Source organism: Rhinopithecus bieti, unplaced genomic scaffold (assembly GCF_001698545.2).
Source record: "Rhinopithecus bieti isolate Rb0 unplaced genomic scaffold, ASM169854v2 scaffold_26302, whole genome shotgun sequence".
Classification (NCBI taxonomy): domain Eukaryota; kingdom Metazoa; phylum Chordata; class Mammalia; order Primates; family Cercopithecidae; genus Rhinopithecus; species Rhinopithecus bieti.
Genome location: NW_016812027.1, coordinates 373,549 through 391,824, shown reverse-complemented (window position 1 = coordinate 391,824; position 18,276 = coordinate 373,549). Strand labels below are relative to the sequence as shown.

Sequence of the window (18,276 nt, the reverse complement as noted above, 5' to 3'; positions counted from 1 at the left end):
TCGAACATACAAATAAATGTAATATGCTAAGTCTTATAAAAATCAATTTAGACATTCTCTATAACCCTAAATAATTCAATAAAAATTATAGAAATGTTCACTGAGGTATTTAGGCCACTGGGAATTCAGATCTACAAATAAATATCAAGACTTCATGGCAAACCAGCTCCTCATCACTGTAGCCGACTCTCCCTACCTTACTTTTAAAGATGGCTAAAATAAGTAAGTAGAGAAAATAATTTTTAATAATTCAGTCAAAACAATTATTTCAGTCTGTCTTATATCTAATGGATTACATAATTTTTAAAATTTCTGTCAAGTTGATGGTGCTTAAAACCGTTCTTTAAAACCAATTTTCAGGCTGGGTGCAGTGGCTCACGACTGTAATTCCAGCACTTTGGGAGGCCAAGGCAGGAGAATCACTTGAGGTCAGGAGTTCGAGACCAGCCTGGCCAACATGGTGAAACCCCATCTTGAATAAAAATACAAAAAAAAAAAAAAAAAAAAATTAGCCAGGTGTGGTGGCAGGCAACCATAATCCCAGCTACTCAGGGGGCTGAGGCAGGAGAATTGCTTGAACCTGGGAGGCAGAGGTTGCATTGAGTCAAGATCATGCCACTGTATTCCAGCCTGGGTGACAGAGGGAGACTGTCTTCAAAACAAAACAAAAAACAACTAATTTTCAGTTATTAATTATCTCAATCTCCTCTTCTTGAGAAATGAGAAATATTCGAAAAGAGTTCAACTCTTCGAGACACTATTAATCTATTTTCATATTTAATCACTTAAAAACAATGAGCTACATAAAAATTTGTGATTTTTAAAAAATCACTGTGTTTTCACCACTGGTTGGTGAAGCCTATCGTAGTTTTCTAGAAGTATCATTCTAAAATATAAAATATCACGTCTGTAATCCCAGCACTTTGGGAAGCTGAGGTGGGCAGATCACTTGAGGTTAGGAGTTCGAGATCAGCCTGGCCAACATGGCGAAACCCGCCTCTACTAAAAATACAGAATTAGCCAGGCATGGTGACACATGCCTGTAATCCCAGCTACTCAGGAGGCTGAGACATGAGAATTGCTTGAACCTGGGAGGTGGAGGTTGCAGTGAGCCAAGATCACGCCACTGAACTCCAGACTGTGTGACAGAGGGAAACTCTGTCTCAAAAACAAAAACAAAAAAACACTTCAGAAACTGAGCTCCAAAACTGCCATTAATAAAACAGGTCAAGAAAAAAAAAAAAAAAAAAACCTGAGTACAAACTAGTTGTCTTCAAATTCACTGAATAAAAAGACATGAAACACGCTCTACAATATCTAAATAAACAGTACTACATTTCATTATTGGTTATTCACAGTTACAAAGAAAAGGGTCAAAGAAAGAAGCTTTACTTAGTTCGATTAAGTCTTGATTGACATTCAATTTTGGTATTACTTTAACAATAATACATAAGCTACATACATTTAGAGTGGCCAAACAAGACAGAAAAAAATCCCAACAGTCTAGGTATTATATTAACCTTCACCATACCGCAGGAATTTAGTAAATACCATGGAGTTCCAGGCTAAAAATCCCTCTATTTTATCAAGAAACATGAAACTCAACAGCAAACATAGGTCTTTCTTTACTCAGTTTTTAGAAAGTATCTCAATGTATGAAGAAATCTACAGACACTTGGAAAGGATTAACTGATTCCTTTTAAAGACGACTTAAAATTTAAAGACAAAATCTAAATCATGGAAATATGCTCCATTATTTGCAATTATCTGGTTACAAATCTTGTAGATGAATCAGCAAAAGCTATAATAATATAACTCATATCACGATTAGGGATGAAGATAATCCCAAACCATATAGAAATGAATCTGAGGAATCGACCTGAGGATTCTGAAAGGCAAACATTAGCTTACTAGAAAATAAGTGTGGTCTATGGGGAAGCAGGAAAGGCAGACAAAGAGGGAGACACATAGAGAGATACACAGCAAATACAAAAGAGAGAAACAAACAGGGATGGAAGAGAAAGGACAGAATGACAAACACACTGGACTGTAGTACAGGGGCGGGGCACTGAAGGGATGAAGGATGTCAGAGAGATATCTAGGCAGAGGGAGTTTTGGGGAAGGGGACAAATACAAAGACAGAGAGGGGATGTGGAGGAAAAAAATCACAAAGGCAAAAGTAAGAGTCAGAGAAAAAGCGAAAATTAGAGAAAAATAGATAGGACACAGAGCATAAATCTTCCCAAGAAGCCTAGCTGCAAATGAGCAAGAATCTTTTTTCAATTATACTAAACAGGTAAGTCCACTCACAGAGAATAGCAATTCAGATATAGGAAAAGTCCCTATTTCATACGTGGAAGCAAAAATGATCCCTCTTATTAACAGCTGCTCAAAAAGTCAATGGACTTAAAAAATGAATATTCTAAATTGCAAATCTGGTAAATTATACTACTATTAAAAGTGGTTTCCCTTTCCTCTGCAGGACAAGGTCCATACTACTTCGAGCATACAAGCCACTCCATGTGTTCAAACTGCAAAATGTCTTAGTCCATTTGGACTACTTTAGAAAATACCATAAACTGGGAAGCCTATTAACAATATAATTAATAATAGAAATGTATTTCTCACAGTTCTGGAGACTGGGAAATTCAAGATCAAGGTACCCAAAGTTCGGGTGTCTAGTGAGCACCCATTTTCTAATTCGCAGATGGCACCTTCTCGCTGTGTCCTCATGGCAGAAGTGGCAAGCGAGCTCTCAGGAATCTCTTTTATAAGATCATAAAGTTCATTTATAAGGGCTCCAGCCTCATGACCTAATCACCTCCCAAAGGCCCTACCTCCTAATACCATCACATGGGTGATCAGGTTTCACCACATGAACTTTGGGGGATATAAACTTTCAGACCATTGCCATTCTGGACTCACCTTTAAAAAATTTCCCAGAAACACCAAGCTATTTCTTGACTCTGACCCTGTGCTTTCCTCTTTCTGTACAGTAAATCACTCCTTACAAGCCCTTAGTCAAGAGTCTCATCCTTTATAAAATTTTCTCTGACCTCGCATCTACTTCAGACTTTCAGTAATTCCTCTAGAATTCCATTGTATGTCAATACTTTTGCTACAGCATTACCACACACTATTTCATTTTTTAATGTTTTCTTTCCTACTAGACTAGAATGTCATCTCTTTGCACTAGTATCATCTAACATAGAACTTGAAACAGGCACCTGGGAATTGTTGAATGGTCAGACTAATGAAGGTACAGACCTCCGCTGTTTGATCAGAGTGAAGAGAAAAGTACGTATTAGATAGGTTGACTAACGTTTGCCTCTCACCTGTTTGGAGTTGGTTAAATACAATTTTGCTCCCAGATTTAATATCTGCAGTTTTACCAGATCATCTTCACTAGTGAAGCTTTTAGCCATCTTCCTCAAAACATCAGGGGCAATTTTAGGAACTCGTTCACAGTTTTCTCCAATTAGCCAAAGAATACTTGCTCTAGCAACAGGAACCTAATATGAGAAGCAGATTACATAGTTAGAAGTAAGTTAATCATACTCTAATATTAACATAGAAAAGGTTTTAACTATTAAAAAAGTTTTACAACTATTAATTCATTTAATGTATATCTAGGAATTATTCCTGTATTTATGAATTTTCTTCAGTTATCAAAAAAATAAACACATAGGAAATCTCATTAAAATTGATTTTGAAGAGAATATCTTAGAAAATATTCATAGAGCAAAAACCAATGGTCTAGAATCTAGATTCTATCAAAGACGAACACATTCTGGAAGCAAGTCTGTCTGCTCATACCTATTTGTTTCTCCACGATCTGTTGCTGCTTTTGTGCTATAATGGCAGAAATAGTTACAATGAAGACCATAAGGTCCTCAAAGCCAAAAATATTGAGTATCTAGCAATTTATAGAAATGGTTTGCTGACCCCTGCTCTAGAGCAGCAGTTCCCAAACCGCAATGCCCATAAAAATCACCCAGGGTTCTTACTAAAAAGACAGGTTCCTGGGATCAGCTCCAAAATAGTATTTCTGTGGTGGGGCCCAGATAGCTATGTTTTAATTTAAAAAGCACCACAGATGATTCCTGAGACAGGTGGTCCATAAAGCCCATTTGAGAACCCATAGATAATACAGAAAAAGAAACAGATCAATTAAGTACTATGATTCCGAATCAAAACTGTTTCTGCTCTTTATGTATTAGCATCTACAACACTGAAAATATATCAGACTGATAAGATCATCAAGGTCTGCTTATAAAATCATAAATCCTGGTCGATTATTTGGTCAACAAAAGAAATAGGGATAAATCTGTCCAATATTGCATTTTGGCATTATATTTTTAAATAAAGTACATTTCAATATAATTTATCTTCTTAAAAGTCACTGCTTTGTGACAAATTGGAAACTTTCCATCAGTACCATTAAGACCAACAATTTAGAGTATGCAAATTAGTTTTATTACTATTTGCTTATTTGTATCCTCCCCTATTCCAAAAGGAATTTGAGAGGGTGTGTAAATTAATTTCAGTGAACATTTTCACCTCACACAGAAAATTTGTTTTTTATAAGTGAAAAGGCTGACAGCTATCATTAAAAGATGGCATCACGAAGAAAGATAACATTCTTTTTATAAAGTCCTTTTACAATTTTGCAAAGTCCTAATATTTTCTGTAGTTTCATGGTTATACACAGTATGACTGTTAAAGAAAAAAGTGAGAATAAGGACCTTTCCATAGCCAGAATTTTATCACAATATTTACCATTGCAAACTTTTCAAAACACCCAATTATGAAATTACATAAAATATTAAGTTACAATATTGAGTCCTTCACTAGAATCAGAACGAGATGATCAAAAAAGCTTTTAAATAAAAAGGTATATATTTTAAAATAACAGCATGTCTTTAAATTATTATTTAGCCTAAGTTGGGTGAGACAGAAGAAATCCATATACTTATGCAATTAAAAAAAGGTCTAAGTGCTATTACAAATCTATTCATACAGTGTGATAAAACTGATGCCCTTACTGTATACTGATTTCTGGAAAGAAAAGAGGTTATTTCTGATGTTTCAAAGGTTACACTGCATTAAGACTTTATTCCCAATCTATTATTTTAAATTGGGCTAAAGAATAGTAATTGAGTGGTACATTAAATTTTCCAGTATAGAGCAATTCAAGTTGCCTGCCATAATGAAAGGTAGTTCTAAATAAGAATATATGTGCAACTTCAGATTTCAGTTATGCTAGATTTATTTTCTTAAATATTTTATTATATATTGCTAGTATAAAATCAGAATTCTATGACATATCATAATCTATTACCCCATTTTAAGTAATTTTCTTATGGTAACGGTCTTTTGCAATTAAAAGACAATCCCAAAACAAGTAATGTTTAAAGAGATTGTTTATATTCATGAATATACTAAAATTAAAATAAAAATAGTGGAATACTGTAAACCCTCATAATACATATATTTAAAATACAACTTTGAAAAAATTAAAAAACAATAAATCATAATGCTCACAATAAAAATCTCAAGGTGGTGGTAAGAATAAGATTTGTAATTTTCTAGAACTAAAGTAATAAAAACCCCAACTAAAAATTTTTAAAACTTAGGAAACTTCACCACAAGAAATAATATCAATATAAATATACTTATACCAAACTTTTGGTGATGACATTTTATTACAAAGCTTAGGAAACTGACAAAGAACATTTGTGAGCAGGTGGATGGGATCAGAATACTAAGATTTTTGGATTCCAGCTTTCCCTTTCTCTTCCCATTAAGCAACAGGACTCTCATTTATACACCATTGATACTATGAATTCATAGCTACTACTTTCAAAGATTTGAAGCAACTGAAAAAAAGGCAAGTAAGAAAATTAGTCACTTTTTAGAGGCCAGGCACAGTGGATCACGCCTATAATCCCAGCACTTTGAGAGGCTAAGGCGGGTGGATCACTTGAGGTCAGGAGTTCGAGACCAGCCTGGCCAACATGGTGAAACCCTGTCTCTACTAAAGATACAAAATTAACCTGGCATGCACCTGTAATTCCAGCTACTTGGGAGACTGAGGTATGAGAATCGCTTGAACTCAGGAGGCAGAGGTTGCAGTAAGCTAAGATCGTGCCACTGCACTCCAGCCTTGGTGATGGAGTGAGACTCTGTCTCAAAAAAAAAGAAAAGTAAATTAGTCACTTTTGGTTCCCTATGGTCTTTTTAACCATAAAATAAATAGGAACACTGAAATAAAACCAAACTAATAATACACACACAGACACAGACACAGGCACAGACACACACACACACACACACAGTCATACATATGATATAATACTTTCATTATGAAGCTCTGCTTTTCAATATTCTCAAAGACAAACTGGATTGTAAATGACTTTGCCTGATTCTTTATTCTAAATGCCCTGAGAAAGTGATTAAATGCACTTTTCAAACCTTGTACTAGAAGGCAGTTTCCACGGCCACCGCAACCCATTAATTTGCCTGCAAAACAAATAATGATTCCTAGCCCACCACAGCAGTTATAGAAAGACATCTAGAAAGATTTTACAGATCACTCTATAAGCAGTTCAATTTAAAAGCTATTGTGTTTCAACACCAGCCCACTGCACAGTGCAACAGTCTAAAGTAAACCCTACAAAACATCCATTTCATTTATTTAAATTTGTCAAAGGCAAAATCAGTAGACATCTAAGCAAACTGCACACCAACAGCAAATCAGATCTAATACTCTGTATCTGGACTCAATATGCATTAAAGCCTAAGCCTGAATTACAAAGGGGTGTCAGAGAAAGGGTGGGTAACTTGTGAAATGGCAGGCATCCTGTGAGGCATCTGGGCAAGGAAGATACAAAGTGCTATTTCAATATTATTCAGTAGTTTTACAGAAGATATGAAATCTCATCTGTCCCATTAAACATTATGTGAAATCCTGTTAGAGCAATCCACAGGTAGCATTGGTTGTTTTGTGGTTGTCGTTGTTGTTGCTGTTTGAGACAGGGTCTTGCTCTGTCATCCAGGCTGGAGTGTGGTGGTGCAATCATGGTTCACTGCAACCTCAAACTCCTGGGCTCAAGCAATCCTCCCACCTCAGCCTCCCAAAGTGCTGGGATTACACGCATGAGCCACCACGCCCAGTTGAGAGTATGCATTTTATTCTAGGACTCCAAAACCAGTATTTATCATAAACGAAGGAAACTCCAAAGGACAGAATACTCGCAATCAGAACATGTAAGTTGACTGTATTACAGACATAAATCTATTTGATTTGACCGAATTCAAAATGTAAAATACATTCAAACTTTAGTTTTATATTTTCAATTATAACTAAATAACCAATGAAAACAAAGTCCTGAATATGATAAAATCTGTGTTCTCTTTTAAAACAAATTATATAGCTAATATCTATTGAGCTCTCACCATGTGCCATGCACTGTTTTGAGAGCTTTACATATTTTCTCAGTCATTCATCACCAAAACCCTATGAAGTATGCTCTACCATGATCTGCACTAAATATATGAGGAAACTAGGGTAACAAAGGGGTTAAGAAACTTGCCCACATCTCACAGCTGGTTAGTGGTGGAACTAGGATCAGAACTCCAAATCTGAATCCAAAATTCACACTGGATCACTGGGCAGCGACAAAATGAGTGTGGTAAACTAGGAAGAATACTGGCCAGCAAGCTATTGAGACTGGATCTGATCCCACACTGATGGTGTATATCAAGGAGGCAAATAACTTCCCCTCATTGGGGTCACATTTACTTATTAATCAGATGAAGGATTATTCCTTCATCCTCTGTTTGTCTGCCACATTGTACAATGGCTCCCTTAGTGCCTCCTGCCATTTCCCCAAGAGCCAGATTTTCAGGGCAAATCCAGGCCATCCTCTTGCCTGTTCCCACACCCATGTGTAGTGGGACATTTTCTCACTTCTTTCACCTCTTCTTTTAAGGATAGGTAAGGTGGCCAGGTGGAAAGAGGTCTTGCTATCACTTCTGTTCTCTCTCCTTCCAGAGGAAAGATGGACCCAGGATTCTGCCCTAATAAAGTGGCTCAGGCACTGAGGGAAAACATGCTCATTATTGACCCCTTGTCCTTAGACATTGGACAGACTGGCTTTTCCTAAAATTGCAGTGTTTTAGAATGACATTTCTGGGTTTGATGGTGAAACAGGTAGAGATTCAGCAGGATAGAGGTCTCATTTAAGGCTCTTATTTTAAGGCTCACATTTTAGAATCGCTTGCCTACGTTTACGAGTTATCAGGTACTTGGTCAGATTAATAAAATGCTGCTTTTATTTCCACATGGCCATTGTTCTTGCATAAATAGCTATCCTGACTGGAACAGAGAGATTCTGGGGATACAATCATTCTTCTTTCCTGACTTTGAAGTTATGTCTGCTACATCCCTCACCACCTTCTCCTGGGGTAACTTGTGGTTGACCATTTTGAGGGTTCTGCACAACAAATTGTTTTGATTCTTCCTTGCTTGTCCCACTTCAAGCCTTCAGTTTCCTCAGATACGTTAGATGAGCAGTAAAACTAATTACCAGCTTTTCATTCTCCTAAAGTTCAAATGTGTGCTACAGAATTCCATGCAGCTTTATTTTAATTTCTTTTATTATCATATTCCAGATTTGTCTACTGTTGCTACCTCTCTCTGCTTCATAATAATTAGAAGGGAATTTTCCGTTTTCTTTCCAAAAGACTAGATTTAATATGTACTTTTCAACTTATACATATTTTTTTGTATTCTATTTTACAAAATCAACGTTGATCCCTCTTCTTATGTTTTGATTTGTTGTTTATTTATTTTTTATCCCTATACTTTACAAATGGTGATCTTTATAAATTTAGCCATGTCCCACACATTTTGAAATAAAGCATTTTATTTCCTGGGTTTTAGAAAAAAGTTTGCATTTCTTCTTTAAACACGTTCTTTAATCTGAAAGTACATTTCTTACTTTGCAACTGGTCTGGTACCCTTTAAAATTTTTTAAGTCTAATTTCATTGNTGATTCTTTATTCTAAATGCCCTGAGAAAGTGATTAAATGCACTTTTCAAACCTTGTACTAGAAGGCAGTTTCCACGGCCACCGCAACCCATTAATTTGCCTGCAAAAACAAATAATGATTCCTAGCCCACCACAGCAGTTATAGAAAGACATCTAGAAAGATTTTACAGATCACTCTATAAGCAGTTCAATTTAAAAGCTATTGTGTTTCAACACCAGCCCACTGCACAGTGCAACAGTCTAAAGTAAACCCTACAAAAACATCCATTTCATTTATTTAAATTTGTCAAAGGCAAAATCAGTAGACATCTAAGCAAACTGCACACCAACAGCAAATCAGATCTAATACTCTGTATCTGGACTCAATATGCATTAAAGCCTAAGCCTGAATTACAAAGGGGTGTCAGAGAAAGGGTGGGTAACTTGTGAAATGGCAGGCATCCTGTGAGGCATCTGGGCAAGGAAGATACAAAGTGCTATTTCAATATTACTCAGTAGTTTTTACAGAAGATATGAAATCTCATCTGTCCCATTAAACATTATGTGAAATCCTGTTAGAGCAATCCACAGGTAGCATTGGTTGTTTTGTGGTTGTCGTTGTTGTTGCTGTTTGAGACAGGGTCTTGCTCTGTCATCCAGGCTGGAGTGTGGTGGTGCAATCATGGTTCACTGCAACCTCAAACTCCTGGGCTCAAGCAATCCTCCCACCTCAGCCTCCCAAAGTGCTGGGATTACACGCATGAGCCACCACGCCCAGTTGAGAGTATGCATTTTATTCTAGGACTCCAAAACCAGTATTTATCATAAACGAAGGAAACTCCAAAGGACAGAATACTCGCAATCAGAACATGTAAGTTGACTGTATTACAGACATAAATCTATTTGATTTGACCGAATTCAAAATGTAAAATACATTCAAACTTTAGTTTTTATATTTTCAATTATAACTAAATAACCAATGAAAACAAAGTCCTGAATATGATAAAATCTGTGTTCTCTTTTTAAAACAAATTATATAGCTAATATCTATTGAGCTCTCACCATGTGCCATGCACTGTTTTTGAGAGCTTTACATATTTTCTCAGTCATTCATCACCAAAACCCTATGAAGTATGCTCTACCATGATCTGCACTAAATATATGAGGAAACTAGGGTAACAAAGGGGTTAAGAAACTTGCCCACATCTCACAGCTGGTTAGTGGTGGAACTAGGATCAGAACTCCAAATCTGAATCCAAAATTCACACTGGATCACTGGGCAGCGACAAAATGAGTGTGGTAAACTAGGAAGAATACTGGCCAGCAAGCTATTGAGACTGGATCTGATCCCACACTGATGGTGTATATCAAGGAGGCAAATAACTTCCCCTCATTGGGGTCACATTTACTTATTAATCAGATGAAGGATTATTCCTTCATCCTCTGTTTGTCTGCCACATTGTACAATGGCTCCCTTAGTGCCTCCTGCCATTTCCCCAAGAGCCAGATTTTCAGGGCAAATCCAGGCCATCCTCTTGCCTGTTCCCACACCCATGTGTAGTGGGACATTTTCTCACTTCTTTCACCTCTTCTTTTAAGGATAGGTAAGGTGGCCAGGTGGAAAGAGGTCTTGCTATCACTTCTGTTCTCTCTCCTTCCAGAGGAAAGATGGACCCAGGATTCTGCCCTAATAAAGTGGCTCAGGCACTGAGGGAAAACATGCTCATTATTGACCCCTTGTCCTTAGACATTGGACAGACTGGCTTTTCCTAAAATTGCAGTGTTTTAGAATGACATTTCTGGGTTTGATGGTGAAACAGGTAGAGATTCAGCAGGATAGAGGTCTCATTTAAGGCTCTTATTTTAAGGCTCACATTTTAGAATCGCTTGCCTACGTTTACGAGTTATCAGGTACTTGGTCAGATTAAGAAAATGCTGCTTTTATTTCCACATGGCCATTGTTCTTGCATAAATAGCTATCCTGACTGGAACAGAGAGATTCTGGGGATACAATCATTCTTCTTTCCTGACTTTGAAGTTATGTCTGCTACATCCCTCACCACCTTCTCCTGGGGTAACTTGTGGTTGACCATTTTGAGGGTTCTGCACAACAAATTGTTTTGATTCTTCCTTGCTTGTCCCACTTCAAGCCTTCAGTTTCCTCAGATACGTTAGATGAGCAGTAAAAACTAATTACCAGCTTTTCATTCTCCTAAAGTTCAAATGTGTGCTACAGAATTCCATGCAGCTTTATTTTAATTTCTTTTATTATCATATTCCAGATTTGTCTACTGTTGCTACCTCTCTCTGCTTCATAATAATTAGAAGGGAATTTTCCGTTTTCTTTCCAAAAGACTAGATTTAATATGTACTTTTCAACTTATACATATTTTTTTGTATTCTATTTTACAAAATCAACGTTGATCCCTCTTCTTATGTTTTGATTTGTTGTTTATTTATTTTTTATCCCTATACTTTACAAATGGTGATCTTTATAAATTTAGCCATGTCCCACACATTTTGAAATAAAGCATTTTATTTCCTGGGTTTTAGAAAAAAGTTTGCATTTCTTCTTTAAACACGTTCTTTAATCTGAAAGTACATTTCTTACTTTGCAACTGGTCTGGTACCCTTTAAAATTTTTTAAGTCTAATTTCATTGCTTAAGGTCAAAGAATGCAAAATCTTTAAGTTTTCTTTATGCCTAAATATGTTCTTGATTTTTTGAAAATATTCAATGGATATACTCCTAAAAGTGGCTATTATCTGTTCAAGAGATATAAGGTTTTAGCTATATTTACTAAATAAGTTTTTGATTACTTAATTTTCTTATTATATCTGTCTACTAGGAATATCCAACATGAGAGCAATACATTATAGTCACACACTGTAACTATTTTATCAGTTTCTCCTCATATTTTGAATAGATTTTTCCTTTACATATTTACTTGGTTGCCATATATTTTGTGCAAATAGGTTTGTGCTTATTACTTTCTTTACAAATTACCCTTTTTTCATTTTATAATGTTCCTTTTATCTTGTTAAATGTTTTAATTAACTGTGAATCTCACTTTCTTGTTCATATTTGCTTAATATCTCTTTCCTTACCTTCTTATTTTCAACTTTTATCAATTGATTAAGGTGCTTTAATTATAAATGGCCTGTAGCTAGTTTTTTTCATTCCAATTGGTAAGTCTGTCTTTTGATGAGAAAATTCAGTCCATTTATATTTAAGATGAGAAATATTTGATTTTATTTCTTCCACCTTTATTATTTTTTAATATTTATTTTTTTTTATATGTTTTCTTTCTTCTTATTTTTTCTCTGGCTTCATAAAACTGCTATTTGTTCCTTTATTTTCCTTTGTGAATACTGAATTCCCACCATATTTTTATATCTATTAATAGTTATCTTCTGAGAAAAACAAAAACTAAAAAAAATAAGCTTTGCTATATAGAGCTGTAAGACCGTACTTATCTGGCTTATAGTCCAGCAACTGTTGAGAAAGTTGATGCATCGGCTAGGTGCCATGGCTTATGCTGTAATACCAGCACTTTGGGAGGCTGAGGTGAGATCACCTGAGGTCAGGAGTGTGAGACCGGCGTGGCCAATAAGGTGAAACCCATCTCTACAAAAAACACAAAAATTATCCAGACATGGTGGCGCATGCCTGTAGTCTCAACTACTCAGGAGGCTGAGGCAGGAGAATCACTTGAACCTGGGAAGCAGGGGTTGCAGTGAGCTGAGATTGTGCCACTGCACTTCAGCCTGGGTGACAGAGCAAGACTCCATGAAAAAAAAAAAAAAAAAAAAAACAGAAAAGAGAGAGAATGAGAGAGAGAGAAAGAAAGTTGACACATCGAAAGTATCTTCTATATCCCCAGACATGAATATACTCAAATAGAAGAAAGTTTTCACCCAAGAAAGCCTAGGGTTTGCCAGATACAGGCCTCATATACTGTTACAGGTTTCATGTATAGCAGCTCCACTCTCCTGAAGCCCTAGTACTTATAATTACCTCTTCCTTTCTAAACAGGACCAGAACAAGTTTACTAGCATAGGTTTTAACTAAATTTTGCACAAGAAGTCTGGGGATACAGAACTCCTATTTCCTTCTCATAATCAGACACATACTTCTCTACCATTACCTGTAAACAAGATATTAACTATTTCCCCCACTAAAACCCATGGTTTTCACCTCAAGATAATTATTTTTACCTTACTACTTTTTTAACACAAGATGAGAATATCATAATAATTTCACTTCTCTCCACTCTCTTCCTCCTATAAAACCTTCAAAATTATTTTATTCTGACCTCCATTTTATCTCATCTCTCAGTTTTCCTGACTGTTCAATGCTTTTAGTTCTAGGTTTAGAATGCCCCCTTCTTTATCAAGAGTTCAAAATTAGCACTTTGGTTAGACATTCCTAGTCTATTGCTATACATTTATTAGGTTGGTGCAAAGAATTGCGGTTTTTGCCATTGTGGTAAAAATCGCAATTATTCTTGCAACAACCTCATAATCATGTGTAAATATATAGTCACGTATATATCTCTCTTCTTTGTCTTCTTCCATCTAGAGTTCTCTGTGCTGGTTCATTAGTTATTGGTTAGACAAGTGTTTCTTCCTAGGAGCTGCATCACTTCTGCAGGAAATAACTAAATATAAGCAGGGGTATTTATAGTTGTTACAATGACTAGAGACATGACTGAATGTTGACGCTTGGTGGATAGGAATGCTAGATGTCCATTTCAGTGGCTTTGAGACAAAAAGCTTATCCTCTCATTTCCCATCAAAGTAATGTCAAACATCTGTTCTACACTGGGGTAAACATTGATCATGTCACACTAATTCCCAAGTTGTCAATGATTTGAGGGAAGCAAAAGGAAATAATAAAAAAACCTTGGCTAGGTCACTGAGTAGGTATGTGAACTGAATACAGAAAAGGAACAGGTGACCCTATAGACTAATACAATTAAATATTTGTCAAATAAAAATAAAGTGAAATTTTTAAACAGATAGATTATAAATGGAAAAGAGATACAGCATAATGCACTGGTTAAGAAAGCAGACCTGCTGCTCTGTGACCTTGGGCAAGTTACACAACCTCTTTGTGCCTCAGTTTTCTCAAATATAAAATAGGAATATTAAGAGAACTTTCCTTGAAGTGTTGCTATTAAAAAATTAATAATTTGTATTTTTAAGGTAATTAGTGCCTGGCAAATGATATGTTTTACAGAAGTTATTTTAAATAAGTAAAATATAAAAGAGGCAATAAGAAAGCTTACAAAATTAAAATCTTACTATAGTCTGTCTTCTTCAAAAACAGTGAATATTGCCTTAATAACAGCTTACACTGAGCACTGTTCTAAGTGCTTCACATGCATTGACTCATTCTTTCCACCCAACAGAGCTCTAAGGTTGTCAGTACTATGATCCCCATTGTACAGATGAGAAAACTGGAGCATAGAGAAGTCAAGTAACTTGCTTAAGTTCACGAAGCTAGTAAAAGGTATGCACTAACTGTGAATCCAAGTCATCTGGTTTTCAAAGTACTCTCTTAACCCTTACATCTCTCATAAATAATCTCTATGAGAAGTCTTGGCTTTGATCATTACAATCAACAATAAGAACAGACATAAATACAAAGTAACTCTGCTGAGAGATAGAGTGAGGGCTCAGATGCTAAATGACTCCTGTAAGCCTTATTTTTTCTTTTTTTTTTCAGCTTTAAGATAAAGTGTAACTGCCCTGCAAGATTTACTAACACCCTAAGGGAAAGTCAATTTTGCAACCAGAGATATTTAAAATCGGTCTTGACTGGTAGGCTCTAAATCTTGTGATCTATTACCTTTGACTACACAAAAATGATCCCTCTGAAGAGACTGAGAATACAGATTAACCCACCTTCAAAGAAGGAAATAATATACTCATCTCTAAACTACAATTGCATTTATTATAGACATCAGTTGGCAAAACATTAACCAGCACTCAAGGAAAAGGCATAGTAAAAGGCAAACACAATAGTGAAGAAACAGCTGAAGAGTTTGAAGAAAAACCAGAAGAGAAAAATCACAGAAGCCATGAGGAGAGACTATTTCAAAAAGGACAAAGTAGTTAGTGTAGTACAATGCTAAGAAAAGATCAAGGAAGATATAGACAGAAAAGTATCTATTGGATTTAGAAAGAAGGAGATAGCAACCTTGGAAAAGGCATAATGAATGAAGTGCTGGAGAACCAAAATCCAACTGTGATGGGCAGGGAGTTTGACGTAAATGAATAAAACTTGTTGCAGATAGTTCTTTCAAAAACTTTGGTTTTAAAGGGAAGAAGAGCATGAAATAAGGTAGAATGACAAACACTTAATGCAGCACTACTGTGTGCCAGTCAGTGTTCTAAGGGCATTACTGTATTAACTAAGCTAATACCTATAATACTACTATATTGTAGGTCCCTTTATGATCATCATTTGACACACATGAGGAAAGTGAGGCATAAAGACTTCAACATGAGGACAGAGCTGGTAAGTGAGGGAGTTAGAACTCATATTTATTATTTTTTTTAACATAATTTCAGACTTACAAGAAGGGTAAAAAAAATTCTGCATACCCTGCACCTAGACTCCCCAAATGCTGACATTTTACTACATTTGTGTTAGCTATCTCTCTAGGTAAACATATATTTTTATTTTATTATTTATTTATTTATTTATTTGAGATAGAGTCTCGCTCTGTCGCCCAGACTGGAGTGCAGTGGTGCGATCTCAGTTCACCATAGCCTCCACCTCCCGGGTACCAGCAATTCTCCTGCCTCAGCCTCCCGAGTAGCTGGGATTATAGGCACACACCACCACACCCAGCTAATTTTTGTATTTTTAGTAGAAACGAGGTTTCACCATGTTGGCCAGGCTGGTCTCAAACTCCTGACCTCAGGTGATCCACCCGCCTTGGCCTCCCAAAGTGTTAGGATTACAGGCGTGAGCCACCATGCCTGGTCACATTTTGTTTTCTTAACCAATAAAGGTAAGTTGTAGGCATGCTCTTATACCCCAAAATACCTCCAAATGTAAGATAATATCATCTGCAAACAAAGATAATTTGACTTCTTCCTTTCCATCTGGATGCCTTTACATCTTTCTCTTGTCTGAATGCTCGAGGTAGGACTTCCAGTACTGTGTTGAATAACAGTGGACATCCCTGTTGTGTTCCAGAGCTTGGATGAAAGGCTAAGATTTTCCCCATTCAGTATGATACTAACTGTGGGTCTGTCACATATGGCTTTTACTATATTGAGGTATGTTCCTTCTATCCCCAGTTTGTTGAGGTTTTTTATCAGGAAAGGATGTTTAATTTTATCAAATGCTATTTCAGCATCAATTGAAATGATCGTATGTTTTTTTGTCCTTCATTCTTTTATATGATAAATAACACTGATTGAATTATGAATGTTGAACCCCTGGGATAAATCTCACTTGGTCATGATGAATCATCTTTTAAATGTTTTGTTGAATTCAGTTTGCTAGTATTTTGCTGAGGACTTTTGCATTGATATTCAACAGATGTTGGCCTGTACTTTTGCCTGCCTGCCTGCCTCCCTTCCTCTCTCCCTCCTTCCCTCCCTCTTTCTCTCTCTCTCTTTCTTTCTTATTTCAATGTGTCCTTGTCTGGTTTAGGTATCAGGGTAACAATGACCTTGTAAAATGAATTTGGAAGTATTCCTTCGTCTTCTATATTTTGGAATAGTTTAAGTAGACTTGGTATTAGTTCTTCTTTAAATGGTAGAATTCAGTAATGAAGCCACTGGATCCCGAGCTTTTCTTCACTGGGAGAACTTTTGTTATGGTTTCAATCTTGTTACTGGTTTTTGGTCTGTTCAGATATTGGATTTCTTCATAGGTCAATCTTTGGAGGTTGTATGTGTCTAGGAAGTTTTCCATTTCCTCTAGATTATCCAACTTACTGGCATACAGTTGCTTATAGTATTCACTGTTGATCCTTTGAATTTCTACACTATCAGTTATAATATCTCCTTTTTCATCTCTGATTTTATTTATGCTCTGATTTTTATTATTTCTTCTACTAATTTTGGATTTGCTTTGCTCTAGGATTTCTAGTTAAGGTACATCATTAAGAGAGGCAGTCCCAAGATGGCCAAATAGGAACAGATCCAGGCTACAGCTCCCAGCGTGAGCGACACAGAGGATGGGTGATTTCTACATGTTCAACTGAGGTACTGGGTTCATCTCACTGAGGCATGTTGGACAGTGGGTGCAGGACAGTGAGTGCAGGAGAGTGGGTGCAGCCCACCAAGCAGAGAGAGAACGCCACAAAGATACTCCTCCAGAAGAGCAACTCAAAGACACATAATTGTCAGATTCACCAAGGTTGAAATGAAGGAAAAAATGTTAAGGGCAGCCAGAGAGAAAGGTTGAGTTACCCACAAAGGGAAGCCCATCAGACTAACAGTGGATCTCTCTGCAGAAACCCTACAAGCCAGAAGAGAGTGGGGGCCAATATTCAGCGTTCTGAAAGAAAACAATTTTCAACCCAGAATTTCATATCCAGCCAAACTAAGTTTCATAAGTCAAGGAGAAATAAAATCCTTTAGAGACAAGCAAATGCTGAGAGATTTTTGTCACCACTAGGCCTGCCTTACAAGGGCTCCTGAAGGAAGCACTAAACATGGAAAGAAACAACCAGTACCAGCCACTGCAAAAACAGGCCAAATTGTAAAGACCAACATTAGACAGATCAATGAGACAGAAGGTTAACAAAGATATCCCAGAACTGAACTCAGCTCTGCAACAAGCAGACCTAGTAGACATCTACAGAACTCTCCACTCCAAATCAACAGAATATACATTCTTCTCAGCACCACATTGCACTTATTCTAAAATTGACTACATAATTGGAAGTAAAGCACTCCTCAGCAAAAGCAAAAAAAGAAAAAAAGAAAACAGAAATCACAACAAATTGCCTCTCAGACCACAGTGCAAGCAAACTAGAACTCAAGATTAAGAAATTCACTCAAAACCACTCCACTACATGGAAACTGAACAACCTGCTCCTGAATGACTACTGGGTACATAACGAAATGAAGGCAGAAATAAAGATGTTCTTTGAAACCAATGAGAACAAAGATACAACATACCAGAATCTCTGGGACACATTTAAAGCAGTGTGTAGAGGGAAATTTATAGCACTAAATGCCCACAAGAGAAAGCAGGAAAGATCTAAATG

The 18,276-nt window shown here is 36.5% G+C and overlaps 1 protein-coding gene across 1 annotated transcript in view; it reads right to left on the bottom strand.

The window, feature by feature from the left end:
• The window catches only part of AP3B1 (adaptor related protein complex 3 subunit beta 1), a 306,794-nt gene that overhangs the window by 132,998 nt on the left and 155,520 nt on the right, over window positions 1-18,276 (bottom strand). The window contains exon 15 of the mRNA XM_017895526.1: window positions 3,336-3,512. Within this exon, the coding sequence (XP_017751015.1) occupies window positions 3,336-3,512 (177 nt within the window). The remainder of the gene's footprint in view (window positions 1-3,335; window positions 3,513-18,276) is intronic.